The sequence below is a fragment of the Mustela nigripes genome, chromosome 12 (assembly GCF_022355385.1).
Source record: "Mustela nigripes isolate SB6536 chromosome 12, MUSNIG.SB6536, whole genome shotgun sequence".
NCBI classification, from domain to species: domain Eukaryota; kingdom Metazoa; phylum Chordata; class Mammalia; order Carnivora; family Mustelidae; genus Mustela; species Mustela nigripes.
The window spans coordinates 129,887,186-129,912,291 of record NC_081568.1 but is presented as its reverse complement, the minus strand read 5'-3'; the positions used below and the strand labels follow the sequence as shown (position 1 = coordinate 129,912,291).

The 25,106-nt window shown below is 35.6% G+C and overlaps 1 protein-coding gene across 3 annotated transcripts in view; it reads right to left on the bottom strand.

Annotated features, from left to right (window-relative positions):
• The window catches only part of FER (FER tyrosine kinase), a 473,779-nt gene that overhangs the window by 104,352 nt on the left and 344,321 nt on the right, over positions 1-25,106 (bottom strand). For all 3 annotated transcript variants that reach the window (XM_059418338.1, XM_059418340.1, XM_059418339.1), the window contains one exon: positions 12,521-12,644. In XM_059418338.1, coding sequence (XP_059274321.1) covers positions 12,521-12,644 — 124 coding nt within the window. The remainder of the gene's footprint in view (positions 1-12,520; positions 12,645-25,106) is intronic.

The window sequence follows — 25,106 nt, the reverse complement described above, 5'->3', positions numbered from 1 at the left end:
CAACAGAAGTAAGGTGGGGAACTGTGGAGCTATGGGCTGGAGATAGAGATCAGCTGCCCAGAGACATCTAGGCTTTAATTCCGCCATGATGGAGGTTGGGAGGGCTCTAAAGTCACACAACTAACATGGTGTCAAGCCAGGATTCAAACACATTCCAATGTCAAATCTGTGGTCCTAACCCCTATGCTGAAGCTGCTAAGTGGCTCTACAAATGCTAACCTTCCAGTCTATTACAGCTGGCAATGCAGAGAGAGTCTGATTGGATAGAAACACTTTAAAAAGGAAACCTGAGAATGAAAAGTGTTCCTCACGGTGCCCTCTATCTAATATATGAACAGTATTTGACAACAAAAATTGGGCAAATCTCCCAAAGTTCTGTAATTCTCAAAATTAACAAGGTGAGTCAAAGCCTGGTAAATGTCATAGGCTTGGGTTCTCTAGGTCTGTATGTTGACTGCTCAGACCCTGCCTTGGGAACAATTTGCAAGGGAGAAGGTTAGGCTTGTTTTTATGTCATCCATATTCTAACAGATTTCTTAGAGGCCAGAATTTCCATTTGATCAAGACTAATTAGAAAAAGCTAGCTACTCTCGCATGAATCAGGTCTGACCTGAGAATGTGAATACAACCAGTGGTCTCCCAAATCTCTGGGCTAATCTAACCCAATTCCACAGTTCTGAGTGTGATCTCCTGTCTGTTACTTAGACTCGGTAGGAACTAAGTATCAAAAAGACTACATGGACCAACTTCAGGAAAGAGTTGAGTTGGCAGCCGACACCATGGACCACAGGGGAATGAATCATTCCAGGAAAATAAAGAGATAAGGCCTGTAAAGGAATCTTTTATACCCATGACAGACTTTCTCTAAATCAATATTGATTAAATGGTTTTACATTTTGCTTTGTAAGAGAAATTTCCACATGGGAAGAAACTAGAAATATAGCCAACAAATAGTTTAAATGTTTTGTTTAGATTCTCAGGCTTTGTCATCAACTCAATCTAGAAGTAAACCTTCTTCCTCTTACCAGCTGTATGACACTGGACAAGTTATGTACTTTTTTTGTGTGACTCAATTTCTATTATAAATGGAGATAAGTACTACTATTTCTCATTGAAATATGAGGACTAAATAAGATAGTGGATGTACTTGCCAAAGAGTAAGCACTAGATGAACGCATGATATCCTTTTTGGGGATCCTGCTTCATATATATCCCATCCTCTCAGAATCATGCCCTCCCACACCAGGATTGACTCCTGTAAATCTATGTAACAATGGTCCAGCATATTCTCCTCTGTCTAGTCATCTTATTGATTAAAACAGGGGTAGACACCTAATATAAGCTAAGCCAATCAATTCTTTCTGCTAAGAATTTGAAGTTAGACCTCAAAGACTAATTAGTTATCTGCGGATGCTAGGCCTGGAAAGTTATATTGATTCAAATGTCACTTGAAAGCCCTTTGCAAATGGGGCAGAGGAATGCAGTATTCAGAACAAGAGGGAAATGAAGCAGTGAGAGAAAAAGAGGAAATAATGAAAGACCAAGTGAACATGGAGAAAAAGAAAGAGATACTGCCTCGGTCCCTGAACACTTCCCAGTTCCTAATTCCAATGGCTCTCAAGGCTGGCTAAGTTTCCTGTGTTCTGAGTTCTGTGAGAAAATTCCATTTTCTTATAATAAATGTCCTATTGCTTACGTTAGCTTAAGATGTTTCTGTTCTTTGTCATCAAAGAGGTCCTTAGAAAAAGCGGTAACCTAAACATTTGTATTAGTTTAATGGAAAAGCTCATGTTTAACATTCTGAACCAGAAATGTATTTACTGTAATTAACTGAATGAAAGTGAGAAATAATAGAGAAGAGTATATAGGCCAATTTTCCCCATCATTTCTATGTAACATAGGACAAAGCTAGCTCTAACCAAACTATGAAATCGCTTTAATGTGCTGCTATTCCCTTCTCTCCCTCCCTTCTCACTCTCATATTTCTCATGCTTACTGGAGGGCCCTAAATTCCTGCACAGTGTCTTATATATGCTCTGTCTTTCCTACCAGTAACCATAAATCAAAATTTATCTGTCTTTTGACCCTGTCCCCCAAATCCCTCATTTTTGTTTTCTAAGAAGGCAGCTAGATACTCTGGTACATTAACCCAAGCCAACATGGTAATTGATTGAAATATAAGAGAACACCTCCTTTTTCATTCCTGGCAACAGGCATGTGACTTTAAGGGAAAAAATCCTTAATTAAAAATCAATGAAACTAGTGATGGGAAATTCTGACACTGGATAAAGTACCAGGATAATTTTTAGAAAGGTGCTTTTGTGCTATCTTTTGTATGATAATCACATTGCATATGCAAATACCAAACTGCAGTAGGGGAAAAAAAGGTTAGAGAAGGATTGCATATTTTTGAAATATTGGAAATTATTGAGCACTCCCTTTTCCGTACTGTAGGAAAATTGGTTTAGAGGCTAAAAATAAAACTACAGCTTAATATATTCAAAATTGTAATCAAATGTTGGAACAAGAAAATCAGTCATAAATGCTTAGTCAACTAACTGAGATTATCACATTTCTATGCTAATCCTGTGTTTTTAATTAACGGATAAAGCAGAAGGGGGCATCTAAACAATAGTGCATGAAAAAATACCAAAATAATTTCTCAAGTTCTAACTAAATGAGAGGCAATAACAAAATGCTGGTTCATTCCAGCAACTTTTTATCAAAAATAACAAAAACACCTTGGTATATCTTTCTAAAATTATATATCACAGGCTTCCGCATCCTCTTCTGTTTTTACTCATGAACATAAAGAGTCCAGATGTTAAATATAAGCTGAGCCATCATGCTCAGCATCCCATCTGGCCTTCTTCCCTGAATCTCCTAATTGGTCAGAAGATGCATTTCTTACAGAAGGCAGTTGAGTTCAGGACAGTGATTCAGAGTATGAGCTCTAAAACCAGAGTGCCAAGATCCCTATCTTGGAGCTGTCACTTTCTTGTCATACCATCTTGGGCAAGATAATCCACCTCCCTAACCATAAGTTTCCTCATGTATAAAATGGGCCTAACAATCATTGCACATTGTTGTTTTGAGGATTTCTTCATTTACCATTAAGTACCTGGCACTGTTCCTGGCTTTTGGAATCCAACAGTGAACACTATGGGTAAAAATCATTGCCCTCAGGAAGCTTCCATTTTCACATATTGCATCTACAGCATGTAATTAGCACAATGCCTAGTCCTCGGTAAGTGATGAAGGGCAGCTGTTGGGATTACAAACACTTGAATGAGATGGAGCAAAACACCTGCATTCAAACGACTGGGAATGTGCTGGAATGAAGTCAGCACATCTAAGATCTAGTTAGCAGTGGCTCTGCCACTGTTTAGATCACCTTCATTTAATCTCTGGGCCGCAATTATTTAATCCGCAAATTGATCTGAAGGTTGCTTTTACTGAATAAATGGGCAATTTGTGAGAGATATAAAAGGTGAAATTCTAAAAACATTAAAAGCAATATTTCACTTGCCTATTTTAGCTTTACCTGACCATTTAAATGACATGAAGATGTATTTGGCACATGAATTTGGCACTTTCTGTATATTGAAAGCATAGGGAGAGCTGAAATGCTAGGTTATCAGCTGTAGTTTGAAAAAAAAAAGAGAGAGAGAAAAACCTTCAAGAATCACTGGAGAATGTAGATGATCAATATCATACCCAAACCTTTAGCTTCATAAAATATGAAATCACAAAAAAATTAAAAGGAGACAGAAGCAGCAACTTAAATTTATCTTAGAAAGTACACATTCCTTAGACTATTCAGAAATCACTGGGTTGGGGCACCTGGGTGGCTCAGTGGGCTAAGCCTCTGCCTTCGGCTCAGGTCATGATCCCAGGGTCCTGGGATCAAGCCCCACATTGGGCTCTCTGCTCAGCAGGGAGCCTGCTTCCCCTTCTCTCTCTGCCTGCTGCTCTGCCTACTTCTGATGTCTCTCTGTCAAATAAATAAGATCTTAAAAAAAAAAAAAAGAAATCACTGGATCAAATAACCTCTTTCTAGAACATATTTCAGTGAAATGTACTATTGTTTTTTTCTGGATAGTCTTAGCTTTCCTAAATCAGTTTTTCTAATGAAATTTAAAAATAAAATCAGTCCCATTCCTGCTCCTTTTCATAAGATGATTCATTTCTCAGGATTTTATAAATTATTTTCGAGTTGCTTTTCTTTTCTAGTTAAAAACATAGCATTTGACTTTCTTAAAATCATTCCAATGTATAGCTAGATACTCCTGCCGTTTAGCCAAATTAAATGGCCCCTGGTGAGAATGACCCTGTTTACCTGGTTCCGTCCTTTGGACTTCCCAATCTGATAATACTGAACTCTTTATAGTTTCATGATTAAGTCCTGCTCTCTTATGAAAAACCCTGTTAACTTTGCTTTCAACCCTCCTTCAGCTGCAATATTCAGTAACACACCCATCTACCAAATCTCACCCAAACAGTATATCTCCTGAATTACAGACGGCTCTCCCCATAGCCCTGATTACTCCCAGCATAACCCCCATACTAGAAAGTCATATTAGACACTCCTAATATTACTCTCATGGCATTTTGCACAAATTATCACTAAATTGATTATCTTTTTGCACAATTATTATCTGTATTACATCTACCTGATGGCAGGGACGATGATTCTTGTTGACATCAGCCTGGCACAGAGAAGACAACTGTTCACATTTGTGAAGTGCTGGAAATATCTTCATTCTCAATGGATAAGCAAAACCCTTATTAAACAATCAATCTGATCTTACGGACTTTAATTTGCAAAGTTTTTATCCTTACTCCATAGCAACAAAACATCACTGCAGTAAAGTGACCAAAAACAAAGAGAAAGCAGTCCAATATTTAAAATTAGAAAACAAAATCATTTTCTACAAGCATTTCTCCAAAAACACCTTTTCTGTTTTTAACACAGAATATCATGAAATTAAGAAATGCTTCCAAAATTCCTCACAGATTGGTCTTTAACACAAATACATACCAATCAAAAGCTTATCCTTTCTTTACTTTCCACAGACACCAAGGAACACGGCAGAAAGCCAACTTTCAGAAATAAACCCAAATAAAAAGAAATCTTGCAGTACGATTCATCAGCAATAAAACCATAAATGCCATTTCCACTTATATCTAGTGTAATGTCAAGCTTCAATCCACTTAACATCAAAATTAATCCGGTTTAATGCTTTTTCTAGAGTGACATCTAACAATCTAGTAACATATCATTTTAAGCAAATACACACAGAGCCCAAGTTTATCAGTGTACCTCAAATCTTCATATAAAGTACAAGTAGGAAAGAAAATCTTACACTCGTCTATAGAATAATTATAATGAAAATGCAGTTGATTACAACTAAACACAAAATATCCAGCAATTCACTAGCTATAAACAGAAATAGTTCCAATTAGAAACTTAGAGTATCAAGAGAACCCTTCTGGAAGTTAAATGGAAATTTCAACAAGAACATTTTCCAAAAGCAGGCCATTTCTTTATGCAATTACTTGTTTCCATTTTATAGCTGTCATACTTTTTATCTATCATGAAACATCGCTCTGCTCTTCCCATAGTAATCAAAACAATAAAACAAAGTTAAAGAAAGAAAATGTGTCTCCCCAGCTTAAGATACTATTTTGAGGAGACACAATTAGAAATATTTTCAAGTACTGTATTCCAGTGACTTCTAATCACTGAACGGGATAAAATTTAAAATTTAAAGCACATTAAAAATTTTTGCTTTGATCTGTGGGACAAAGACTTCATAATTCATAGATATATATTTATTTTTAGTAACATTTGGGGATGTCAAGAATACAGCTGGGTGCCTTTATTCACTACTTAGAAACTGAAAGATTTGATCGTGTTCAGATTAATCAATTTTTAAAACACTGCATTTTGGTGATTCACAGACCTGTACCCCTGGGGATAAAAATATATGTTTATAAAAAATAAAAAATATTAAGAAAAAAAAACACTGCATTTTAAATTTCCTCATTTCCAATGAGAAAAAATGCTTTTCACTGTAGTGAATACTATATATTTATATTTATATATTAGGTATTTCCTAGGAGAAAAAATACGTAACATGTCTTGAGTGCATCTTTCAACTATAAATCAGTTGAAATCCATTACAATTACTACTACAGAAACCATTTCATAGGATGACACATAGGAATAGGGTTCTATGGCACAATTCATTTCTATAAAAAATTCAATACAAAGAATATTTTATTTTCACAGATTGGTGAGGTACTGAAATGCAAAGAAAAAGAAAAGGAATTCATCCAAAATAGCATTTACATAAATTTCAAGAGTAACAAAAGACCACTGGCTAGAGGTATCATATTATTCATCCACTACTCAGCATCAACAGGGAAAATTAGAATACCAGGTAGTTTCGAAGAAATCAGAAGTGTTGGTCAGAAAACATTAAATTGTTGGTACATATAGCTAATAAGGACAATCATATAAAAAAGAAAAGCATTTATTAAAATAAACACAAAGAGAAAATATTCTAGGCCATGGATGACAAATTTGGGCCTTGTGTGTTAATGCTTATCAGGGTACTAACTGATGTGACTGATCAATCAATGGGCTCTTTGTTGCTGATCCTGGAATCCTTCTCAATACACAACAAAGAAAGCCACTGCCAATCACTGAAAACTGGCACTGAAATCTATTTGTCAAACCTGCTTTCAGTGATACTGTTTAAGACATTCAATCAGGAACCTTCCTCACAGGCAAATAGTACAGGAGTAAGTACAGCCTTCTAGGATATGTGCTCAAGCAGGGGTTAACATTCAAAAATGTGTGAATGCGTAATAATTCTTAACAAGGAAAATGGGAAACTAACATTACACCAGATGTTATGATCCAGTGAGTAGGGTAAGTTTTTAAAACCTGTCATACAACTTAGAATTGTTTTAATTCTGATGACACAGCATTTAAAAAAAATACAGGCATCCATTTGCAAGAAAAGCAATCACTACAAAAGTAGCAAGAATTGAAACAATTCCTTCAACCACACTGCAACAGAAATTAAAGACTGGTACTGGTAACTGACAAAAGATTAAGTAGTTTGAATGCTGTTTATTCATTGTAACTTAAAGGTATAGATAGTCTAATGGTTTGGAGAAAAAGGAGACAGTGGAGCCAAGATGGTGGAGAAGTAGCAGGCTGAGATGACATCAGGTAGCAGGAGATCACCTACATAGTTATCAAACCATTGCAAACATGTACAAACCCAACAGGAAATCGAAGAGAAGGAGAGCAGCAATTCTAGAAACAGAAAATCGACCACTTTCTAAAAGGTAGTACCTGTGGAGAAGTGAATCGGAAGCCATGGGAAGATAGATCGCGGTGGGAGGGGCTGGCTCCTGGCAAGCGGTGGAACAAAATCAGAACTTTTAGAAGTTTGCTCCATTGCAGGACATTGCTCCAGAGGCTAAGCGGAGGTGGAGCCCTCATGGGGACAGCATGGTCTCAGGGTCACAGAAGGATTGGGGGTGTCTGAGTATAGCAGAGCTCGCAGGTATCAGAGCAGGGAAGCTGGCTACAGAGACCAAGCCGAAGAGTGACCTGTCAGCATGGGGTTGCCTTAAACAGTGATCTGCAGCACAGTCAGACCAGTGTTCTTTGAGCAGGGACCCCCCAAGTGGCAGATCAGGGGAGACACCCCTGAAAGAGCAGCAGGGATCTGTGGGGTTTGGAGACTCCAGGCGGGGCTGTGTGCCAGAGACAAAAATGCTCGGTCACAGGCTGTGTGAGCTTGGAGTACAGCCAGAGAACAGGGAGACGAGGTGATTGAGCACTTTTCTCTGAGGGTACACTGAGGAGTGTGGACCGGAGCTCTGGGCTCCTCTGTGTCAGGTATTAGGAGCCCACCATTTTCATTCCCGTCTTCCAGAGCTCTATGGAAAGCTTCCAGGGAACAAAGCTCCAGGAGAGCGAACCTGAGCAGATTACTTAGCCTGGTCCCTGGCAAGGGTGGTGTAATCTGCCTCAGGCAAAGACATTTGAGAATCACTACAAGAGGCCCCTCTTCAGAAGATCAACAAGAAATTCAGCCAAGTCCAATTCACTCACCAAGGAGAACAGTGGAATTCCAGAGGAGGTGAAAGCAAAGCATAGAATTCAAGGCTTTCTCCCCATGTTTCTTTAGTCATGCAAAGTTAATTAAATTTTTTAATCTTACTTTTTTCTCATTCTAATTTTTAAATATTTTTCCTCTTTCCTCTTTTAACTTTTTTTTATTTAAAAACTTTTTAAAGATTTTATTTATTTATTTGATAGAGAGAGATCACAAGTAGGCAGAGAGGCAGGCAAAGAGAGAGAGAGAGAAGCAGGCTCCCCGCTGAGCAGAGAGCCCAATTCGGGACTCGATCTCAGGACCCTGAGATCATGACCTGAGCCAAAGGCAGAGGCTTAACCCACTGAGCCACCCAGGCGCCCCTCTTTTAACGTTTTTTAAGCAGTTTATCTTAATAATACCTTTTTTAAAAAAATCTTTTTAAACCTTCATTATTATAGTTATATTTTATCCTTCATTGTATCTAACTTTATTATTTTGTGTGTGTGTGTGTGTATATATATGGTATATATGGTATATATATATGGTATATATATACTATAGTATATATATACTATATACTATATATATATGGTATATATGGTATATATATATGGTATATATATATACTATATACTATATATATATGGTACATATATACCATATATATACACACATATGTGTATATATATATACACACACACATATACATACCATATATACTATATATATATATATATATACACACACAAAAATAATACACATGTATATGTATATATATATATACACATATATATATATAAATAATACAATATACGGTTTTTTCTTCTAAAAAATTTTGGGATACAATTTCTTCTAATAGATCAAGATATACCCTAAATCTAGCACAGGGCTTTGTTCTAGTCTCCAGCCTGAGCAAATTCTCTCCACTTTCTTTTTCTTACTTTTTCCAACCAACTTATCTTATCAATTCTTTTTTTAGATTTTTTTAAAAATTTTCATCTTTATAGTCATATTCCATCCCTTCATCGTGTTTACCCTTACTTTTGTATATATATAAGTTTTTCTTTCTTTAAAATTTTGGGAAGTAGTTTCTTCTAAGAGACCAAAATATACCCCAAATCAAGGGGGTGGCTCTGTTCTATTCACCAGTCTAATTAATATATATATATATATATATATATATATATATATTTATATTTATATTTATTTTAATTTTTAAAAAAGTTTCTTTTAAATTTCTTTTTACTCTCATCCAGCCCATATACTCATGCCCATATGCTACTGCCAGAGTTTGGGAGCTTAACCCTTTTCTGGACTCTGGACTGTTAAATTGGCCTCCTAATCGATCCCCCCGCCCTTAATCTCATACTGTCTCATTCCATCCTAAACTCTGCTGTCAAACTAATTTTTTTCAAACACTGTTGGGATTGTTTCATTTGCTTAATCTAAAACCCTCCTACACTGTGGGAATGCAAGCTGGTACAGTCACTCTGGAAAAAAGTACGCAGGTTCCTCAAAAAGTTGAAAGTAGAGCTACCCCATGACCCAGCAATCACACTACTGGGTATTTACCCTAAAGATACAAACGTAGTGATCCAAAGGGGCACGTGCACCCGAATGTTTACAGCAGCAATGTCCACAATAGCCAAACTATGGAAAGAACTTAGATGTCCATCAACAGATGAATGGATAAAGAAGATGTGGTATATACAAATTATGGAAAGAACTTAGATGTCCATCAAAATATGAATGGATAAAGAAGATGTGGTATATATATACAATGGAATACTATGCAGCCATCAAAAGAAATGAAATCTTGCCATTTGCAACGACGTGGGTGGAACTAGAGGGTATTATGCTTCGCGAAATAAGTCAACTGGAGAAAGACAACTATCATATGATCTCCCTGATATGAGGAATTTGAGAGGCAAAGTTGGGGTTTTGGAGGGTAGGGAAGGAAAAAATAAAACAAGATGGGATCGGGAGGGAGAAAAACCATAAGAGACTCTTATTCTCACAAAACAAACTGAGGTTGCCAGGGGAAGGGGGCTGTGAAGAAGGTGGTTGGATTATAGACATTGAGGAGGGTATGTGCTATGGTGAGTGAAGTGTGTAAGCCTGACGATTCACAGACCTGTACCCCTGGGGCAAATGATACATTATATGTTAATAAAATGTAAATATCTTAAAAAATGAGACAAAGTGAATAACTACAGTAGAAAATTTGATGCCTAAAGTACCTTTAACACCCGAGTAGCCAAAATTATAGATTTTCTCTAAATAAAGAATAAAACCCTTCATTGTTACTTTTAACAAAAACTGCTTTCTTCTAATGTAATTAATGGTAATTCAGTTCTTGTCCAAAATCAAATACTTTTTAAAAATCTTTTAAAAATTGGAGAAAGACAATTATCATATGGTTTCACTCATATGTGGAATATAAGAAACAGTGCAGAGGACCATAAGGAAAAGGAGGGAAAACTGAATGGGAAGAAATCAGAGAAGGAAACAAACCATGAGAGACTCTTAACTATGGGAAACAAACTAAGGTTTACTGAAGGGGAGGTGGGTGAAGGAATGGGATAATTAGGTGATGGGCATTAAGGAGGGCATGTGATTTGATGAGCATTGGGTGTTACACCCAAATGATGAACTGTTGAACACCACATCTGAAACTAATGATGTACTATGTGCTGGCTAACTGAATTTAAATTGAAAAAAAAAAAACAAACTCAATTAAAAAATAAAGAAATAAAAATATCTATTATAATGTGATTTCATCTCTAGTCATGGAAAGTAAAACAAAAATACAAGGACAGTGGCTAAGTTTTAGTTGTCTTCATTTCTAGAAATACAATAACTCTACTGAAATGTATTTTAAAATATATGTGACCATTGAGTGATATTGGAAACCAAAGCCATCATTTCAGTTTTAGAATAAAATTGAAAATGCAGCAAAAGTTTTTGGAAAGATTAAGTAATCTATTTGATAAAGTAGGCAGACACAAGCAGATAACAGGTGTTTTCTGACTGTTAACAAAGGATGGAAACCAAGTTTCAAACAGCCAGGAAAAACTCTGGGGGCACACACATGTACTCTTCCTTATAACTGCTGTTGTATAATGACCTATAGCTTCAGGAGAACACATTTATACTGTGGTCTTGATCCTCTATTCCCCTTGCAGTAGGATGGGTCTATGAAGCTCTGATAAGGGCCATATGGGGCCCAAATTTCCTTCAAAGACTACGCTAGTCAGAAACCACCCTAGCTATAACCCTTGCAAGCATAAAAGAGAGAGACCACACCAACCCCCAGTGCAGCTGCGGTCTCTAGGTCTGTCCACTTGTCCACCTTAAGAGTGTACTTTTACTTTCACTGCTATTAAATTCTTATTTACTCGAGAGCTGGGCTCTAAATTCTTTCTTGGCCCAACTAAAAAACAGAGGCAGGGGATAGGGGCTGGGGGGGGGGGGGGCAGATGGGACATGCCACTGACACACTGAGATCAAATCAGTATACATTTCAGGTGAAAGTACTTTTTTTCTGCTATATAATCACACATTATACAATTTTACCAGAATGTTAAATCAAAGCATGCTTAATGAAACACATCAGAGAAAACATACATCAATAACTGAACCAATTTAGATCATGTCCATAATAGTTCAACCTGACAATGAACTTTGCTCCATGTTAAATAGTATTACATGCTATTTCCAGTGAATAAAAACTGCATCAATGCCCCCACTTCCTTTTGCTTACATATACTTAGCCATATTTAGGATCTCACAAGAAATCAGCAAGAACATCTTACGTTGTTCTGACATTTAGCAGTAAAGAACATTTGCAGCTATAAGCACCTAAAACCACAATCTATAAAAACATTACAACCAAGTCACTGCTCTTGATGTAATTAGACAAAGTTTTCTAAAATCTCCTTTGAAACAGCTATTATGCTAGTATCTTCTACCCTTGGCCAATTCACTGTCACGAATTGTTTTACTATTATGCTCTGCCATGACTTTATAAGTAATTTCTTTGCAAAATGAGATTGGGGGCAGATGAACAGTCTTATTTGGCTCTAAGATTGTAGCTGATTACATGACAAACTTGTGGTACATCTTATCAGTATGTCATTCATGATTATAATACAAAAGATTTTAATCAGGATGTAGCTTATTGTCTAATGAGGTGTACTTACCTCAAGTAAGACAAAAGACAAGTGTTCCTATAAACTATATAAAAACAACTATCCAAGAAGGCTTCCCACAAAACATGAAATCCAACAAGAAAATATGTAAGTTTTGTGAAAGAACATCAGTGCAGTAAATATGTCATTTTTCTAGCAATCTATTGGTAAAACCAGAAAATGTTTAAAGAATGTTCTTCTTACCTGTGTATACAGTTTTTACTCTCGAGATAGGACATACCAGAAGCAGCATCTAATGAAAATTTCACTAATTGTTTGAGTTTTATCTCATCTTTCTTCTTTCTCAGAAAGGACAGGAAATCACCTCCTAGAAGGATTGACAGATGAACAATGAGATATAATCATGATGTACTGCCTACTGGAGATACTGGACAAAACCGTAAGAACTACACATTCAGCCATTGCTTTCTTCCCATTTTGTTTGAGGTGAGGATAAAACAAAAGATGAAAAGAACACACCTATTAGAAAATAGATACCATAAACTTTCCCAGATACAGTTTAAGTACTTTAAGTGCTTCACACTGTGTATCATCCAACACAAAATAATATTCAAACAAAATCATATAATGCCTCTGTTGTAATTTCTCATTGATTTCCCTGGGTAAAATTTTATACAAAATTTTATTTTTTCTAATAGCAAATAAAAGATTATAGCTATTATGAATTTAAAATGTAAATGGTATCAAATTAGTTATCAGATGCAGTGACTGCTTATAACAAGTCACTGATGGTAGAGCGAGAGAGGGGGGAACTATGGTCTTTGATATGATTTAATTGCTGAACCAGATTGCATTTTGCACATCAAATGGATTTCAGTGATGTCTTAGAGCAACTCTTTAAATCAGCATGGTCCAAAAGAGATACAGTAACTTTCAATTTTCTGGTAGCCACATTTAGAAAAGTAACAACAACAAAAAGGTGAATGTCATTTCAATAATGTATTTTTTCCTTAGCCCAATATATCCAAAATATACCAATATGTATCACTGCAAAATTATAGTAAAAATAGTTTACAGTTTTATCATCCTCATTCTTTAAAATATGTTGGTTATTTTACATTTTGTGGGACATCTCAAATATTTGATCTGTGTTAAAATTTTATAAAATTTATAGTCGAAACAGAAGATTCACATGCCTATGTTGTTTCAAACATTTAAAATTTTCTAGTAACTCAATCATACCCATTTTAAATTGAATAAAATTAAATGAGATCCAAAATTCAGATTTTTAGAAGCACTAGCCATATTTCCAAAGTTGAGGAGTCATCGACCACCAGTCACAACCATATTAGAATAGTGTTAAACTGTTAAACTGTTCATTCATTCTTCACATCACATTAAAGGCTGTATGAAGGCTTGATTATTCTTCCTTGTTAGTGTAGAGTGTAATTGCATTTTTTAAAAAAAGCTAAATGAATGTTCTCTCAAAACAATCATTCCCACTTTCTCTATTAGTGCCTCAGATTCTAAACCAGAATTTTTCAAGAGGGATTAGCATTTTAATTGCCATTTCCTGAATTTTGTAATCCTCTTCACCAGGGATCCAGGCTTCCTTAAATAGAATAACTCTAGAGGTGAAGACTTAATGGCTTTTTCTTTAACGAGAATACCTGGAAAGTAAACACTCGCCAGGTCTTTCTCTAACAACTTCTCTTATTCACAAATCCAATGTTAGGAAAATTTAGGTGGACTATTTACAAATTCAACAGCTATATGCTTAAAAATAATCTTAATGGTGTCAGATAATTTCTTTATTCTGTTCTTTTAAAGAAATATCAAATGTATTCAATTACTAGGAAGATTATTGACACGGTCTCTGTCAAGTTTAACTTAATTTTCTGAACATATAAAAGCAACAGTAAACAGCAAAATTAACCATTAATTTCTCTACTTTAATAGGTATACCAATTAAGTGGACTCGAAATCAATATTTAGTTCAAGTTATTCCTTGGACCAATATTCATATATAATTATAATCTATATAACCAATATTCTTTTGTTAGATATATGTTGGCCTATTTTAGAAACAATTCAGACTTCTGGTCTTAAAACCACACAGCATTTTGTTTAAGCTTTGGAAGAGCTTTCAAATGGAAAGAGCTTTTCTGCAATTTGATTAAAAGCATCCTATGACATAACCTCAGTGTTCTGTGAAATCCTAACATTTCTTTCCCAAGTTAGATCATATTCAGAGTTTTTCCATCTTCCTCCTCTTCTTTAAACTTACTCCTTTGGTGAAACTTACCCCTTAAACCCTGCCCCAAACGGTAAACCCTAGGAAGAGATTTGTGCCTCTGCTGCTCAATATTATAATTTCAGAGGCTACCATACCATGTTCTAGCATGTAGCAACACCTCAGTAAACATCGCGTGAATGAGTGAGTAAACAACGTATACGTATCTCCTCTTGCAGCTTCTTAGCTTCCCATGAAGACCAGAATCATTTTATCATTAATCTTAACATTTCTTCCCTAGTCCCTCTCCAATGGTGAGAACTATGCTTTTCAAGTACTTGTTAAATGTTAAAATAGTGTTGAAAAAAGGATATTACATTTCTTATCAATGGCACCCTATGGATGCCATAAAATTCTTTAAATTCCATCAATAAAAGTTTGCCCATTTAAGACTGAGCTCATTTTGATAGATGCTTCCCTAACACTAATGCCTTGAAAACTGCATCTTTTTAAAAATGATTTGCAAAGAGCAATCCCTGGTAGATAAAATTGTAAACTAACAAATGCATAATATAATAAAGAAAAGACAGCACTTAAACAGCATTACAAATTGCCTGAAAAGTGATGCCAAGACAATAAAAGGTAAAGTACTAGACAGCAAATGACATACAGCTATTTCGAAATACTGAGACACAGCCAAAGATACAGACAAAGGCTTATCTGATTGCCTCTTAGTTAATCCCAAAATATTTCTGACTTAGAGAAATTTCTTGCTTAAAATCATTAAATTATTAAAGTAAATTTTAAATTTATTTCCAACTTATAGTTATTCAAGACACAGACAGAATGATCTTAAGTAAAGGAGGAAAGCTGCGCCATTCCACAGTCCTAGTCAGCTTCTTGCAGAATACTGCAGAGAAGCAAAGCCTTAAATAAAAGTTAAATAATTGTGATTCAGTACTGAAAGCCTGAGCTTTGGGCAGATGCAAGCAATAAGAACCCTGAAGCAAGAAGTAAACTCCCTGGGGGACAGAGTATGAGACATTTCTGGTCTAGGAAATAATTCAGAAAGGTTCCCCGAGGCACAGTACTTGATTATTACCATTAAGTGAACAACAACCAGAGAGTGACATCAGATGATAGAGTTTTTAGTATTCACTGTCAGTTATTGTAGAGGATAGGATCTGTTCCTTTTAACTCATTCCCCTGCCATTTTCATTAAGTGCCAAGTTAAAGAGCCTCTCTTAGAATTTGTGATAGACACAATAATCATATATATAATACATATGTTTCTATGTGTATGCATGTATGTATATATGTATGTGTGCATATAGCATAGAGTAACATACCTGACCACTGAGGGAAGGATCTGGGTGTTCAAAGTGGGCAAAACAAGATATTAATTTCCCTTTCGTAAATCTGTCTTAACAAGGATTATTTCTATATAGGTATACTGTACATTAAACCAAAACAGGATGGATTATCTTCTAGAATTCTTCATCAGTGATATATTTCTAAGATGATACTTCATATCTTTGTATAGTCAATTTTTGGTTTATTAGGGAGATAGCATGACATCGTGAAAAGACCATGGATATTGAAGTCAGACTGACCTAGGTCTGATTACCTATGTGGCCTCGGGCAATTTTAATCTTTTTAAAAAATCTGTTTAATATTTTTTTTCTAGTATTTATTTATTTGAGAGAAAAAGAGAGAGAGTGAGTGCACAAATGGGGGGAAGGGGCAGAAGGAGTGGGAGAAGCAGACTCCACACTGAGCAGGGAGCCTGATGTGGGGCTCAATCCCAGGAGTCTAAAATCATGACCTGAGCCAAAGGCTTAACCGAATGAACCATACAGGTGCCCCTTACCTTTCTAAACTCCTTTTAAATAAGAATTAATTCCATTTATTTCTCAAGATGGTTTTGAAGACTAAAAATGTATCTAAAACACTAAGCCCCTGCCTAGAACACATCATACACACAATACTACTCCTATTTCTTATTTTTGCTTGAGTTATTTTGAATCTAAAGAAACAAAGAGTTGTAGTAGAGACAGGTTGTTAGTCACATATCTATGTTCCCTTACTTGCCTCAATTTCCTGCCCTTCTCCCATTTTGGGAAGTATTCACCTCACCCTCAACAAGAAAGGTGGCCCTAGATTGGCTTCACGCAATGAATGAAGCCCATTCCCCTGTCCAAGTGACTGGTTCAGAGATAGGCATATGGCTTAATTTGGGTCACTGAGACAAAAGGAGATGCTTAAGAGGGGAATGAAACTTTGGTTTTTGAGAGAAGCACCAGGAAAGAAGCATTCTCTGCCACTGGAAGTGTACAAGACAGCATACAGCACCACAAGGACTGGCAGACTAGGGGTAAAGCTATCATCAAGGGAAGCAGAAAATAGTGAAGAAAAGAGAATGGTTTCTGGCGACACATGTGAGCCACTGGATCAAACACGGACTAAACAGGGACTTCCTTCTAGATTTTTCAATTAAGTGAACTAATAAACCTATTTTTTTTAAATAAATGAATTTGACTTTACTTTATTTTAGTTCTTTTCAGTGTTCCAGCATTCTTTTTTTTTTTTTTTTTTTAAGATTTATTTTGAGAGAGAGAGGGCATCCATGACTGAGGGCAGAGGGAGCCTCAAGCAGAGGCCCCGCTGAGTGTGGAGCCCCAAGCAGGGCTTGATCTCAGGACCCTGAGATCATGACCTGAGCTGAAACCAAGAGTCAGATGCTTAACTGACTGAACCACCCAGCTGCCCCAAATCTCAGTAATTTTTAATACATCTTCCGTACCAGCTACACCAAGGTTCCTAATGGATACCTAGTTGTATCAGAAGTTTATTTGAGAATTTTAAAAGGTAATACATATTAAATGTCTGGGATAAGTAGGGAACAATAAATAAAAGTGTTTATTATTGGTTGCAGCCAACTTCTAGTAGAATAGAAGGCTGTTATTCTCAACAGTACTTTCTCAAAAGATTTTTTACTCTATGATATGGAAATTTGATTTTATCTGTTCTTTCAGTATTCATGGACTGTGGGGGAACTGATCACATTCAATAAACTCAGAGAGACTATTATATAAATAAGAATACTAATTTATCAATTTGTTATTAGAGAAAAGGGATCGTCAGGGCTATACCACTAATAACTTCTTGTCACTGAATCATGTAGAGATTTTAATTTATCTTCAAATAGCTTCAGAGTTTATTAAATTAAGAGATATCAGTCCCCAGTAATATATAAAATATATAGTTCATTACCCTTGTTTTTTAGGATATAAATTTATTCCTGACAAGTTTGGTTTAATTGTGTTTACTTAGAAATGTAAATAGGATAAGCAACTATTAAGTTGTAGGGAGGTATTTTGGAGACCCCATTTATGTCACTGTTCAGAGTTTTTATTTAAAAAAACAACTTTTTCTCTTTAATCCATAGTGATGAGAGTTACAGGTGTTAACTGAACCATCAGAAATAAGGGGAAAAAGACGTATGATAATCATAAACAACGAGTGGTGATGGAAACTGTTCTCCATGAAACACAAAATATTTTATTTTTTATTATTTTTAAAAGACTTTATTTGAGAGAGAGCAGGAAGAGGGGGAGGGGCAGAGGGAAAAGGAAAAGCTGAGCAGAGAGCCCAACACAGGGGCTCAATCCCAGGACCCTGGGATCATGACCTGAGCCAAAGGCAGATGCTTTAACTGACTGAGCCAGCCAGATGCCCCAACACAGAATGATTCTAAATAATAGGAGATAAGCCAAAACAAGTTCTTGAAGAAGAAAATGCTGCATTTAAGGTACAAGCAGGAGAGATGGACAGCACAGAAGGAGATTAGCCAGGAGGATGCTCTTGTTGTCGGCTGTCGTGCTGAGGGCTTATATTAAGAATTTTCCAAGTGAAGACTAAAGCATTAGATCGGAAATGACTCAGCAATAAGCTAGAAATGGGTCAGTTTGTGAAGATGAGTAAGATGAAACAATGAATAACTGAAAATGACTACAAGAATACACTAGCTCCCCTGATTCCATTTTCTTTTTAAAGCAGCACTTACGGAACAGCTTGGTACCTAAGTAACATCATTCAGCTAGGCCAAATGTGGAGCTGAGTGTATGGTTTTCCCAATTTGGGTTAATACATGACATCAGTCTTTTCTGACAAAGTTCCTTAATAGCCATGTTCTGCTAACACTGCACAATAGTGGGAACCTTTTGCATTTCTCCTTTGCTGATGCTCTGTGAGAATATTACTCAATAGCAATCATGATAACAGTTCTATGAAATAAAGGAGTACATTTCACAGTATGTTTAACTTGCTGGTTCAAGGGGCACCAGCTATAATCTTGCCAGACATTATATGAATTGCCACAACAGATGAGAGAGTCAACTTTCACAAAGTCTCAGAATGTCAGTGCTAGAAGGCCCTTGGGACATAATCAGCTCTTTCACATTAAGGAGGAAGGAACTGAATTTACCTTTTATTTTTATGGTGGTGCTTTTGGTGATACTACTGAAATTGTCGGGCAAGAGTTTGCAAACTATGTCTGGAGGCCAAAACCAGCTTCTTGCTTTTTTTCTTTTTGTTGTTGTTAAATAAAGCTTTACTTCCTTTACATATTGTCTATAGATGGTTTCATTTTGTGACAGAGAGTTGCAATAGAGATTGTAGGGCCCTCAAAGCCTAAAAAAGTTGTTATCTTGTTCTTTACTCTTGTTTTAAGATATTTATTGCTCAGTATTCCATACAGGTGTAGTCCCTTTCATTTAAACGATTCCCATGGTTCCCTTGTCTACTTTCAACCAAGATTTTACTTTTTACTATGTGTTTAATTGCAACAGTTTGATAGTGATATGTTTTAATGCTCAAAGAGGAAGCTAGAAAGATAGATTCATCAACTAATTTTATTCCTAAGACCTATAAATATACTTATATACACAAAAATACATGTACTGGGATTGTAAATCCCCGACCCCTCCTGTCCACAACATACTGTCTGCCACCGAAGCAAAGAAGTTCCACTGCCTATCTCTCTCCTTTGTGCCAAACTACTCACTTTTCCATTTTGTGGCTTATGTTCCTCAAAACTATCTTTGGTATAAAGTGTAAAGACAAGAAAAGACAGGAAAATCAGGTATAGAAGACGTTAGCTCTAAAGCCTCCTGGAACACAGTACAAATACTTAGATGCTATAACGCATTTAAAAAGAAATCAGTGGAATGCTTGTTTTGATGCCTCTATCTGCTATAGGACAACTTACAGAGGAAAAAAAAAAGGCATCAATTCAAGTTTATTTAGTCAGATTTCTTTAAATTATTTTTATTAACATATAATGTATTATGTGCCCCAGGGGTACAGGTATATGAATCATCAGGCTTCACATTTCACAGCACTCACCATAGTACATATCCGCCCCCATGTCCATAACCCAGCCACCCTCTTCATACCTCACGTCCCCTGGCAACCCTCATTTTGTTTTGTGAGATTAAGAGTCTCTTATGGTTCGTCATCTTGTTTCATTTTTTCCCTCCCTACCCCCATAATGCTCCGCCCGGCCTCTCAAATTCTTCATATCAGAGAGATCATATGATAAAGAGATATGGGATAAAAGGACACATGCAAAAATACATTTAAATTTAATAAGAGAAATATGTTTATAAAAGCTAAAAGTATTTTTAGAAATTGAACTTATCATAGGCTCGATTTTTAGGGACATTAAGGTATCCAAATCAGTGATACCAATGATGACTTTATAAGATCTATTTCATAGTAGTATTTAAAATGATTAGAGGGGTGCCTGGGTGGCTCAGTGGGTTAAGCCTCTGCCTTTGGTTCAGGTCATGATCTCAGGATCCTGGGATCCAGCCCAGCATTGGGCTCTCTGCTCAGCAGGGAGTCTGCTTCCCTCTGTCTCTCTCTGCCTGCTTGTGATCTCTGTCTGTCAAATAAATAAATAAAATCTTAAAATGATTAGAAATGTATATTTACATGTTCATCTTACACAGATTTTGTTGGTTATAGTTAGAATATATGTAATGGTTTTGAGCACAGATATATTCACCAGTTATGAAACTTCCTATGAGATTACAAAAATATTACTTTAAAATGTACATTTAAAGAACACATTGAAGCAAAGAGCTGGAAATGTCTTAAGTGTTAAGAAAAAAGTCAGACTAAACCAAAATAACAAAGTCTCCTTTTTCACTTTTTAAAAAGTTGTGGTAAAAAACAGATACCATGAACTTATCTTTTAACAATTTTATGTGTATAGTATGTTGTTAACTCTATGCACGGTGTGATACAATAGATTTCTAGAACTTTTTCTTCTTGCATGACTGAAATTCTATATTCGTTGACCAACTCCCCGTGTCCCCCTGCCAGCAGCCCCGGCAACCACCATTCTACTTTCTGTTTCTGTGAGTTTGATTACTTTAAAACTGCATGTAAGCGGAATTATATAGTATTTGTCCTTTTGTGGCTGACTTACTTTACTTAATTTAATGTCTTGTAGTTTTAACCATGTTGCAGAATAGGATAGGTTTCTTTCCTTTTTAAGACTGAAAAACATTCCACTGTATGTATATAGCTCATTTTCTTAATCCACTCACCCACTGATGGACAGGTAGGCTGTTTCGACCTCTAGGCTACTGTGAATAATGCTGCAATGAACATGGGTGTGCAGTATCTCTTTAAGATCCTGTTTTCAATCTTTTGGATAAATGCACAGAAGATGAATTGAGGGATCACACTGAGTTTCATTTTTAATTTTTGAAGACTCTCCATACCATTCTCCATAGTGACTGCACCAGTTTATAATCACACCAACAGTGCACAGGATTCCAAATTCTCCACATGCTTGCAAAGACTTGTTATTTTCCAGGTTGATGGTGGCCATCTTCATGGGTGTAAGGTAGTATCACCTGTTTGCATATACCTGACGGCTATTGATATCAAACATCTTTTCCTATGCTTGTTGGCCATTTGTGTATTTTCTTTGGAGCCATGTCTATTCCAGTCCTTTGCCTGTTTTTTAATCGAGATATTTGTTGTTTGGTTTTGTTATTGAGTTGCGAGAATTCTTTATATATTTTGGGTACTAATCCTTTATCTGATAAATGGTTTGCAAATTTTTCTTCCAATCTATATATTACCTTTACACTCTACTGACTGCTTCTTTTGCTGTGCAGAAGTTTTTAAGTCTGATGTGGTCCCATTTATCTATTTTTGCCTGTGCTTGTGGTATCATATCCAAGAAATCATTGCCCATTCTGAGGTCATGAAGATTTTCTCCTATGATTTTTATAGGATTTTTGTAGTTTCATGTCTTACACTTAGATCTTTAATACATGTCAAGTTAATATTTTTATATGGTTAAGATAGGGATCCATCTTCATTCTATTGCCTGGGGATATCCAGTATTCCCAACACCATTTATTAAAGAGATTATCCTTTCTCTGTTCTTGGCATCCCTGTCAAAAATCATTTGACTGTATATGCCGGGGTTTATTTCTAGGATCTGTATTTTGTTTCATTGTTCTATCTGTCCTTATACCATATAATACTATTGATTACTGGAACTTTGTAATATATTTTGATATCATGAAGTGTGAGATTTTCAATTTTATACTTCCTTATCAAGACTGCTTGTTGTGGATCCTTTGAAATTCTATGCAAATTTTAGAATTTTTTCTATTTCTGAAAGAAAAATGCCATTGGGGTTTTGTAGGGTAGGGAGTACATCAAATCTATTGATGGCTTTGGGTAATATGGGCATTTTAACAATATTAAGACTTCCAATCCATGAAAGCAGGATGACTTTCCATTTATTTGTGTCTTCTTTAACTTCTTTCAGCAATGTTTTATAGTTTTCAGTGTACAGATCTTTTAGCTCTTTGGTTAGGTTTATTCCTAAATAATTTATTCTTTTTTTGATGTTAGGATAAGTGGATTCAAAGAAAAATTTCCTTTTAGGATTGTTCATTACTGTATAAAAACACAACTGATTTCTGAGTGCTGATTTTGTGTCTGGGAACTTTGTTAAACTTCTTTATTAGTTCTAACAGGTTTTGTTGTATGCAACCTTTAACGTTTTCTACAAATAAGATTATGCTGAGAACAGAGATGATTTTACTTATTCCTTTCCAATTTGGATGTCTTTTCTTTTTCCTGGCTAATTGCTCTGGCTAAAGCCCCTAGTATTATGTTGAACAAAAGGGTGAAATTGGGTTGTCTTGGTCCTAATCTTAGGGAAAAGCTTTCACTTTTTCATCATTGATTACAATGTTAGCTGAGAACTTTTTTATATGAACTTTACTACCTTGAGGTAATTTCCTTTCATTCACCGAATTTTGCCAAATGCCGTTTTTATATCAATTAAGATGATCCTGGATTTTGGTCTTTTGTTCTGCAAATGTGGTATGTCACATTTACATATTTTTGTATGTTAAATTATCCTTGTATCACATTCACACATGAAACACATTTATATTGAGAACATAAATTTTCTGCCACCCTTCCCAACTGTAATCCACTCTCTGTTATTAAAGCAAAATCTAACTGTTTCTCTCCCTACTTTCATGCCAAATCCTAACTGCCATCCTCAGCCATCAAGGAGAAAAGTATAGAAATTTTTAAATCACTCATCAGAATCTGAGATAGCCTACAGCAGAATCTCTTCTGACTTTGTGACTCACTAACCATAAAACTTGATTATTTATGTGACCCACATGTCTCTGTACAAGTGGTTCTCTCTATGACAGATTGTTCTTTTCTGAAGTAGCTCTTGATAATTTCATCCTCCCAGGGTTATCTTAACTGTAATTCACCTTGAATTGTATTGGGTGAATGAAGAGTCCAAAATTAGAGAAGTATCTTTTGTAACAACAGCATCAAAGAAATCCACCCAACAACAAAGCACTTAGAAACAATTTTAAAGAGGAATAAGTTACACCTTTTATACTACAAAATATTGCTAAGAGAAATTAAAGAAGTGCAAATTAAATCCAACAATATATTAAGCCCATAAAATGGAAGATTAATATTGACTGTTAAGAGTTAATTCTCCTCAAATTGATCAACAGAATGAATGAAATCTCAACCATATTCTAAGCAGGCTTTTTTGGTTGAATTTTACAAGCTGCTTCTAAATTTTTCATGGAAATGCAAAAGATCTAAAATAAAGGAAAATGTTGAAAAAGAGCAAATTGGGAAGAGAAGCACTACTATAAAGTTGTAGTCAGGGATGTGTTTTGGCTTCAAGACAACCAAGCAGATCAATGAGACATAACAGAGCCCCCAAATAAACACACCTATATGTGTCTGACTCATTTACCACATAGACATCAAGCGATTCAATGGGGAAAGGAAATTCTTGTGAAGAACTCGTAGTGAAAGAGCTAGATAATTGCATGGGAAAACAGAAGTTCAATCCCTGCCTCTCATCATAAACAAAATTAATTCAAATGACTTCTAGAACTAAAGTATAGAGTTCCTAGAAGGAAATGTAAGAAAGCATCTTTATGATCTTGATACAGGAGAAGATTTCTTAGGACTCAAAAAACAGTAACCATAGAGGTGCCTGGCTGGCTCAATGGGTTAAAGCCTCTGCCTTCAGCTCAGGTCATGATCCCAGAGTCCTGGGATCAAGCCCCGCATTGGGCACTCTGTTCAGTGGGGAGCCTGCTTCTCTCTCTCTGCCTGCCTCTCTGCCTACTTGTGATCTCTCTCTTTGTCAAATAAATAAATAAAATCTTAAAAAAAAAAAAAAAGCAGTAACCATAAAGGAACACAAAGGAAAAGAAAGCAAATTAAAATGGACAGCAACCCCTAAAAATAATAAAAAAATAAATTTAAAAAATGGACAGCACCCAAATTAAAACCAAACAAAAGAAAACTGTGCTTATCATGAAAGTGAATAATAGGTAAGCCATAGAACTGACTTTCTCTTTAAATTTAAAAACAAAATGTGGTAAAAGCAACACAACCAAATGTAGCAACTTTACTATACTTAGGTCTATAGTTTAGTTTAGGAGTGTTAAATTTATCCACACTTTTGTACAATAGATCTCCCAAACTTTCAAAATTGGCTTTATTCCAGGTTATAGAAAGAACTCCTGCAATTTAGTAACAAAAAGATAAACAACACAATAAAAATGGGCAAGAAAAATATCCAAAGAAAGATATAGAATTAAGAACATGCAGAGAGTTCAATGTTGTTTATGATTAGGATATGCAAATAAAACCACAAGGAGGTATCACTTCACAAGTACTGCAATGGCTAAAATTAAAAAGACTGACAACATCAAATACTAACAAAATTGTGGAATAACTGAAACTCTCATACATTGTTGGTAGCTTGTTAAATGCTATAACCACTTTGGAAAACTGACAGTTTCTAATAAAAATTAAACTCACACCTACAGTAGGAACTACCAATTCTACTATTATGTATTTACCTAAAAGAAATGAAAACATGACTATAAAAAGATTTGTACAAATGTATTTATGGCAGTGTCATTCATAACAGCCCCAAACTGGAGAAAACTCAAGTGGATAGATAGCTGCACATGTATACAATGGAATGCTACT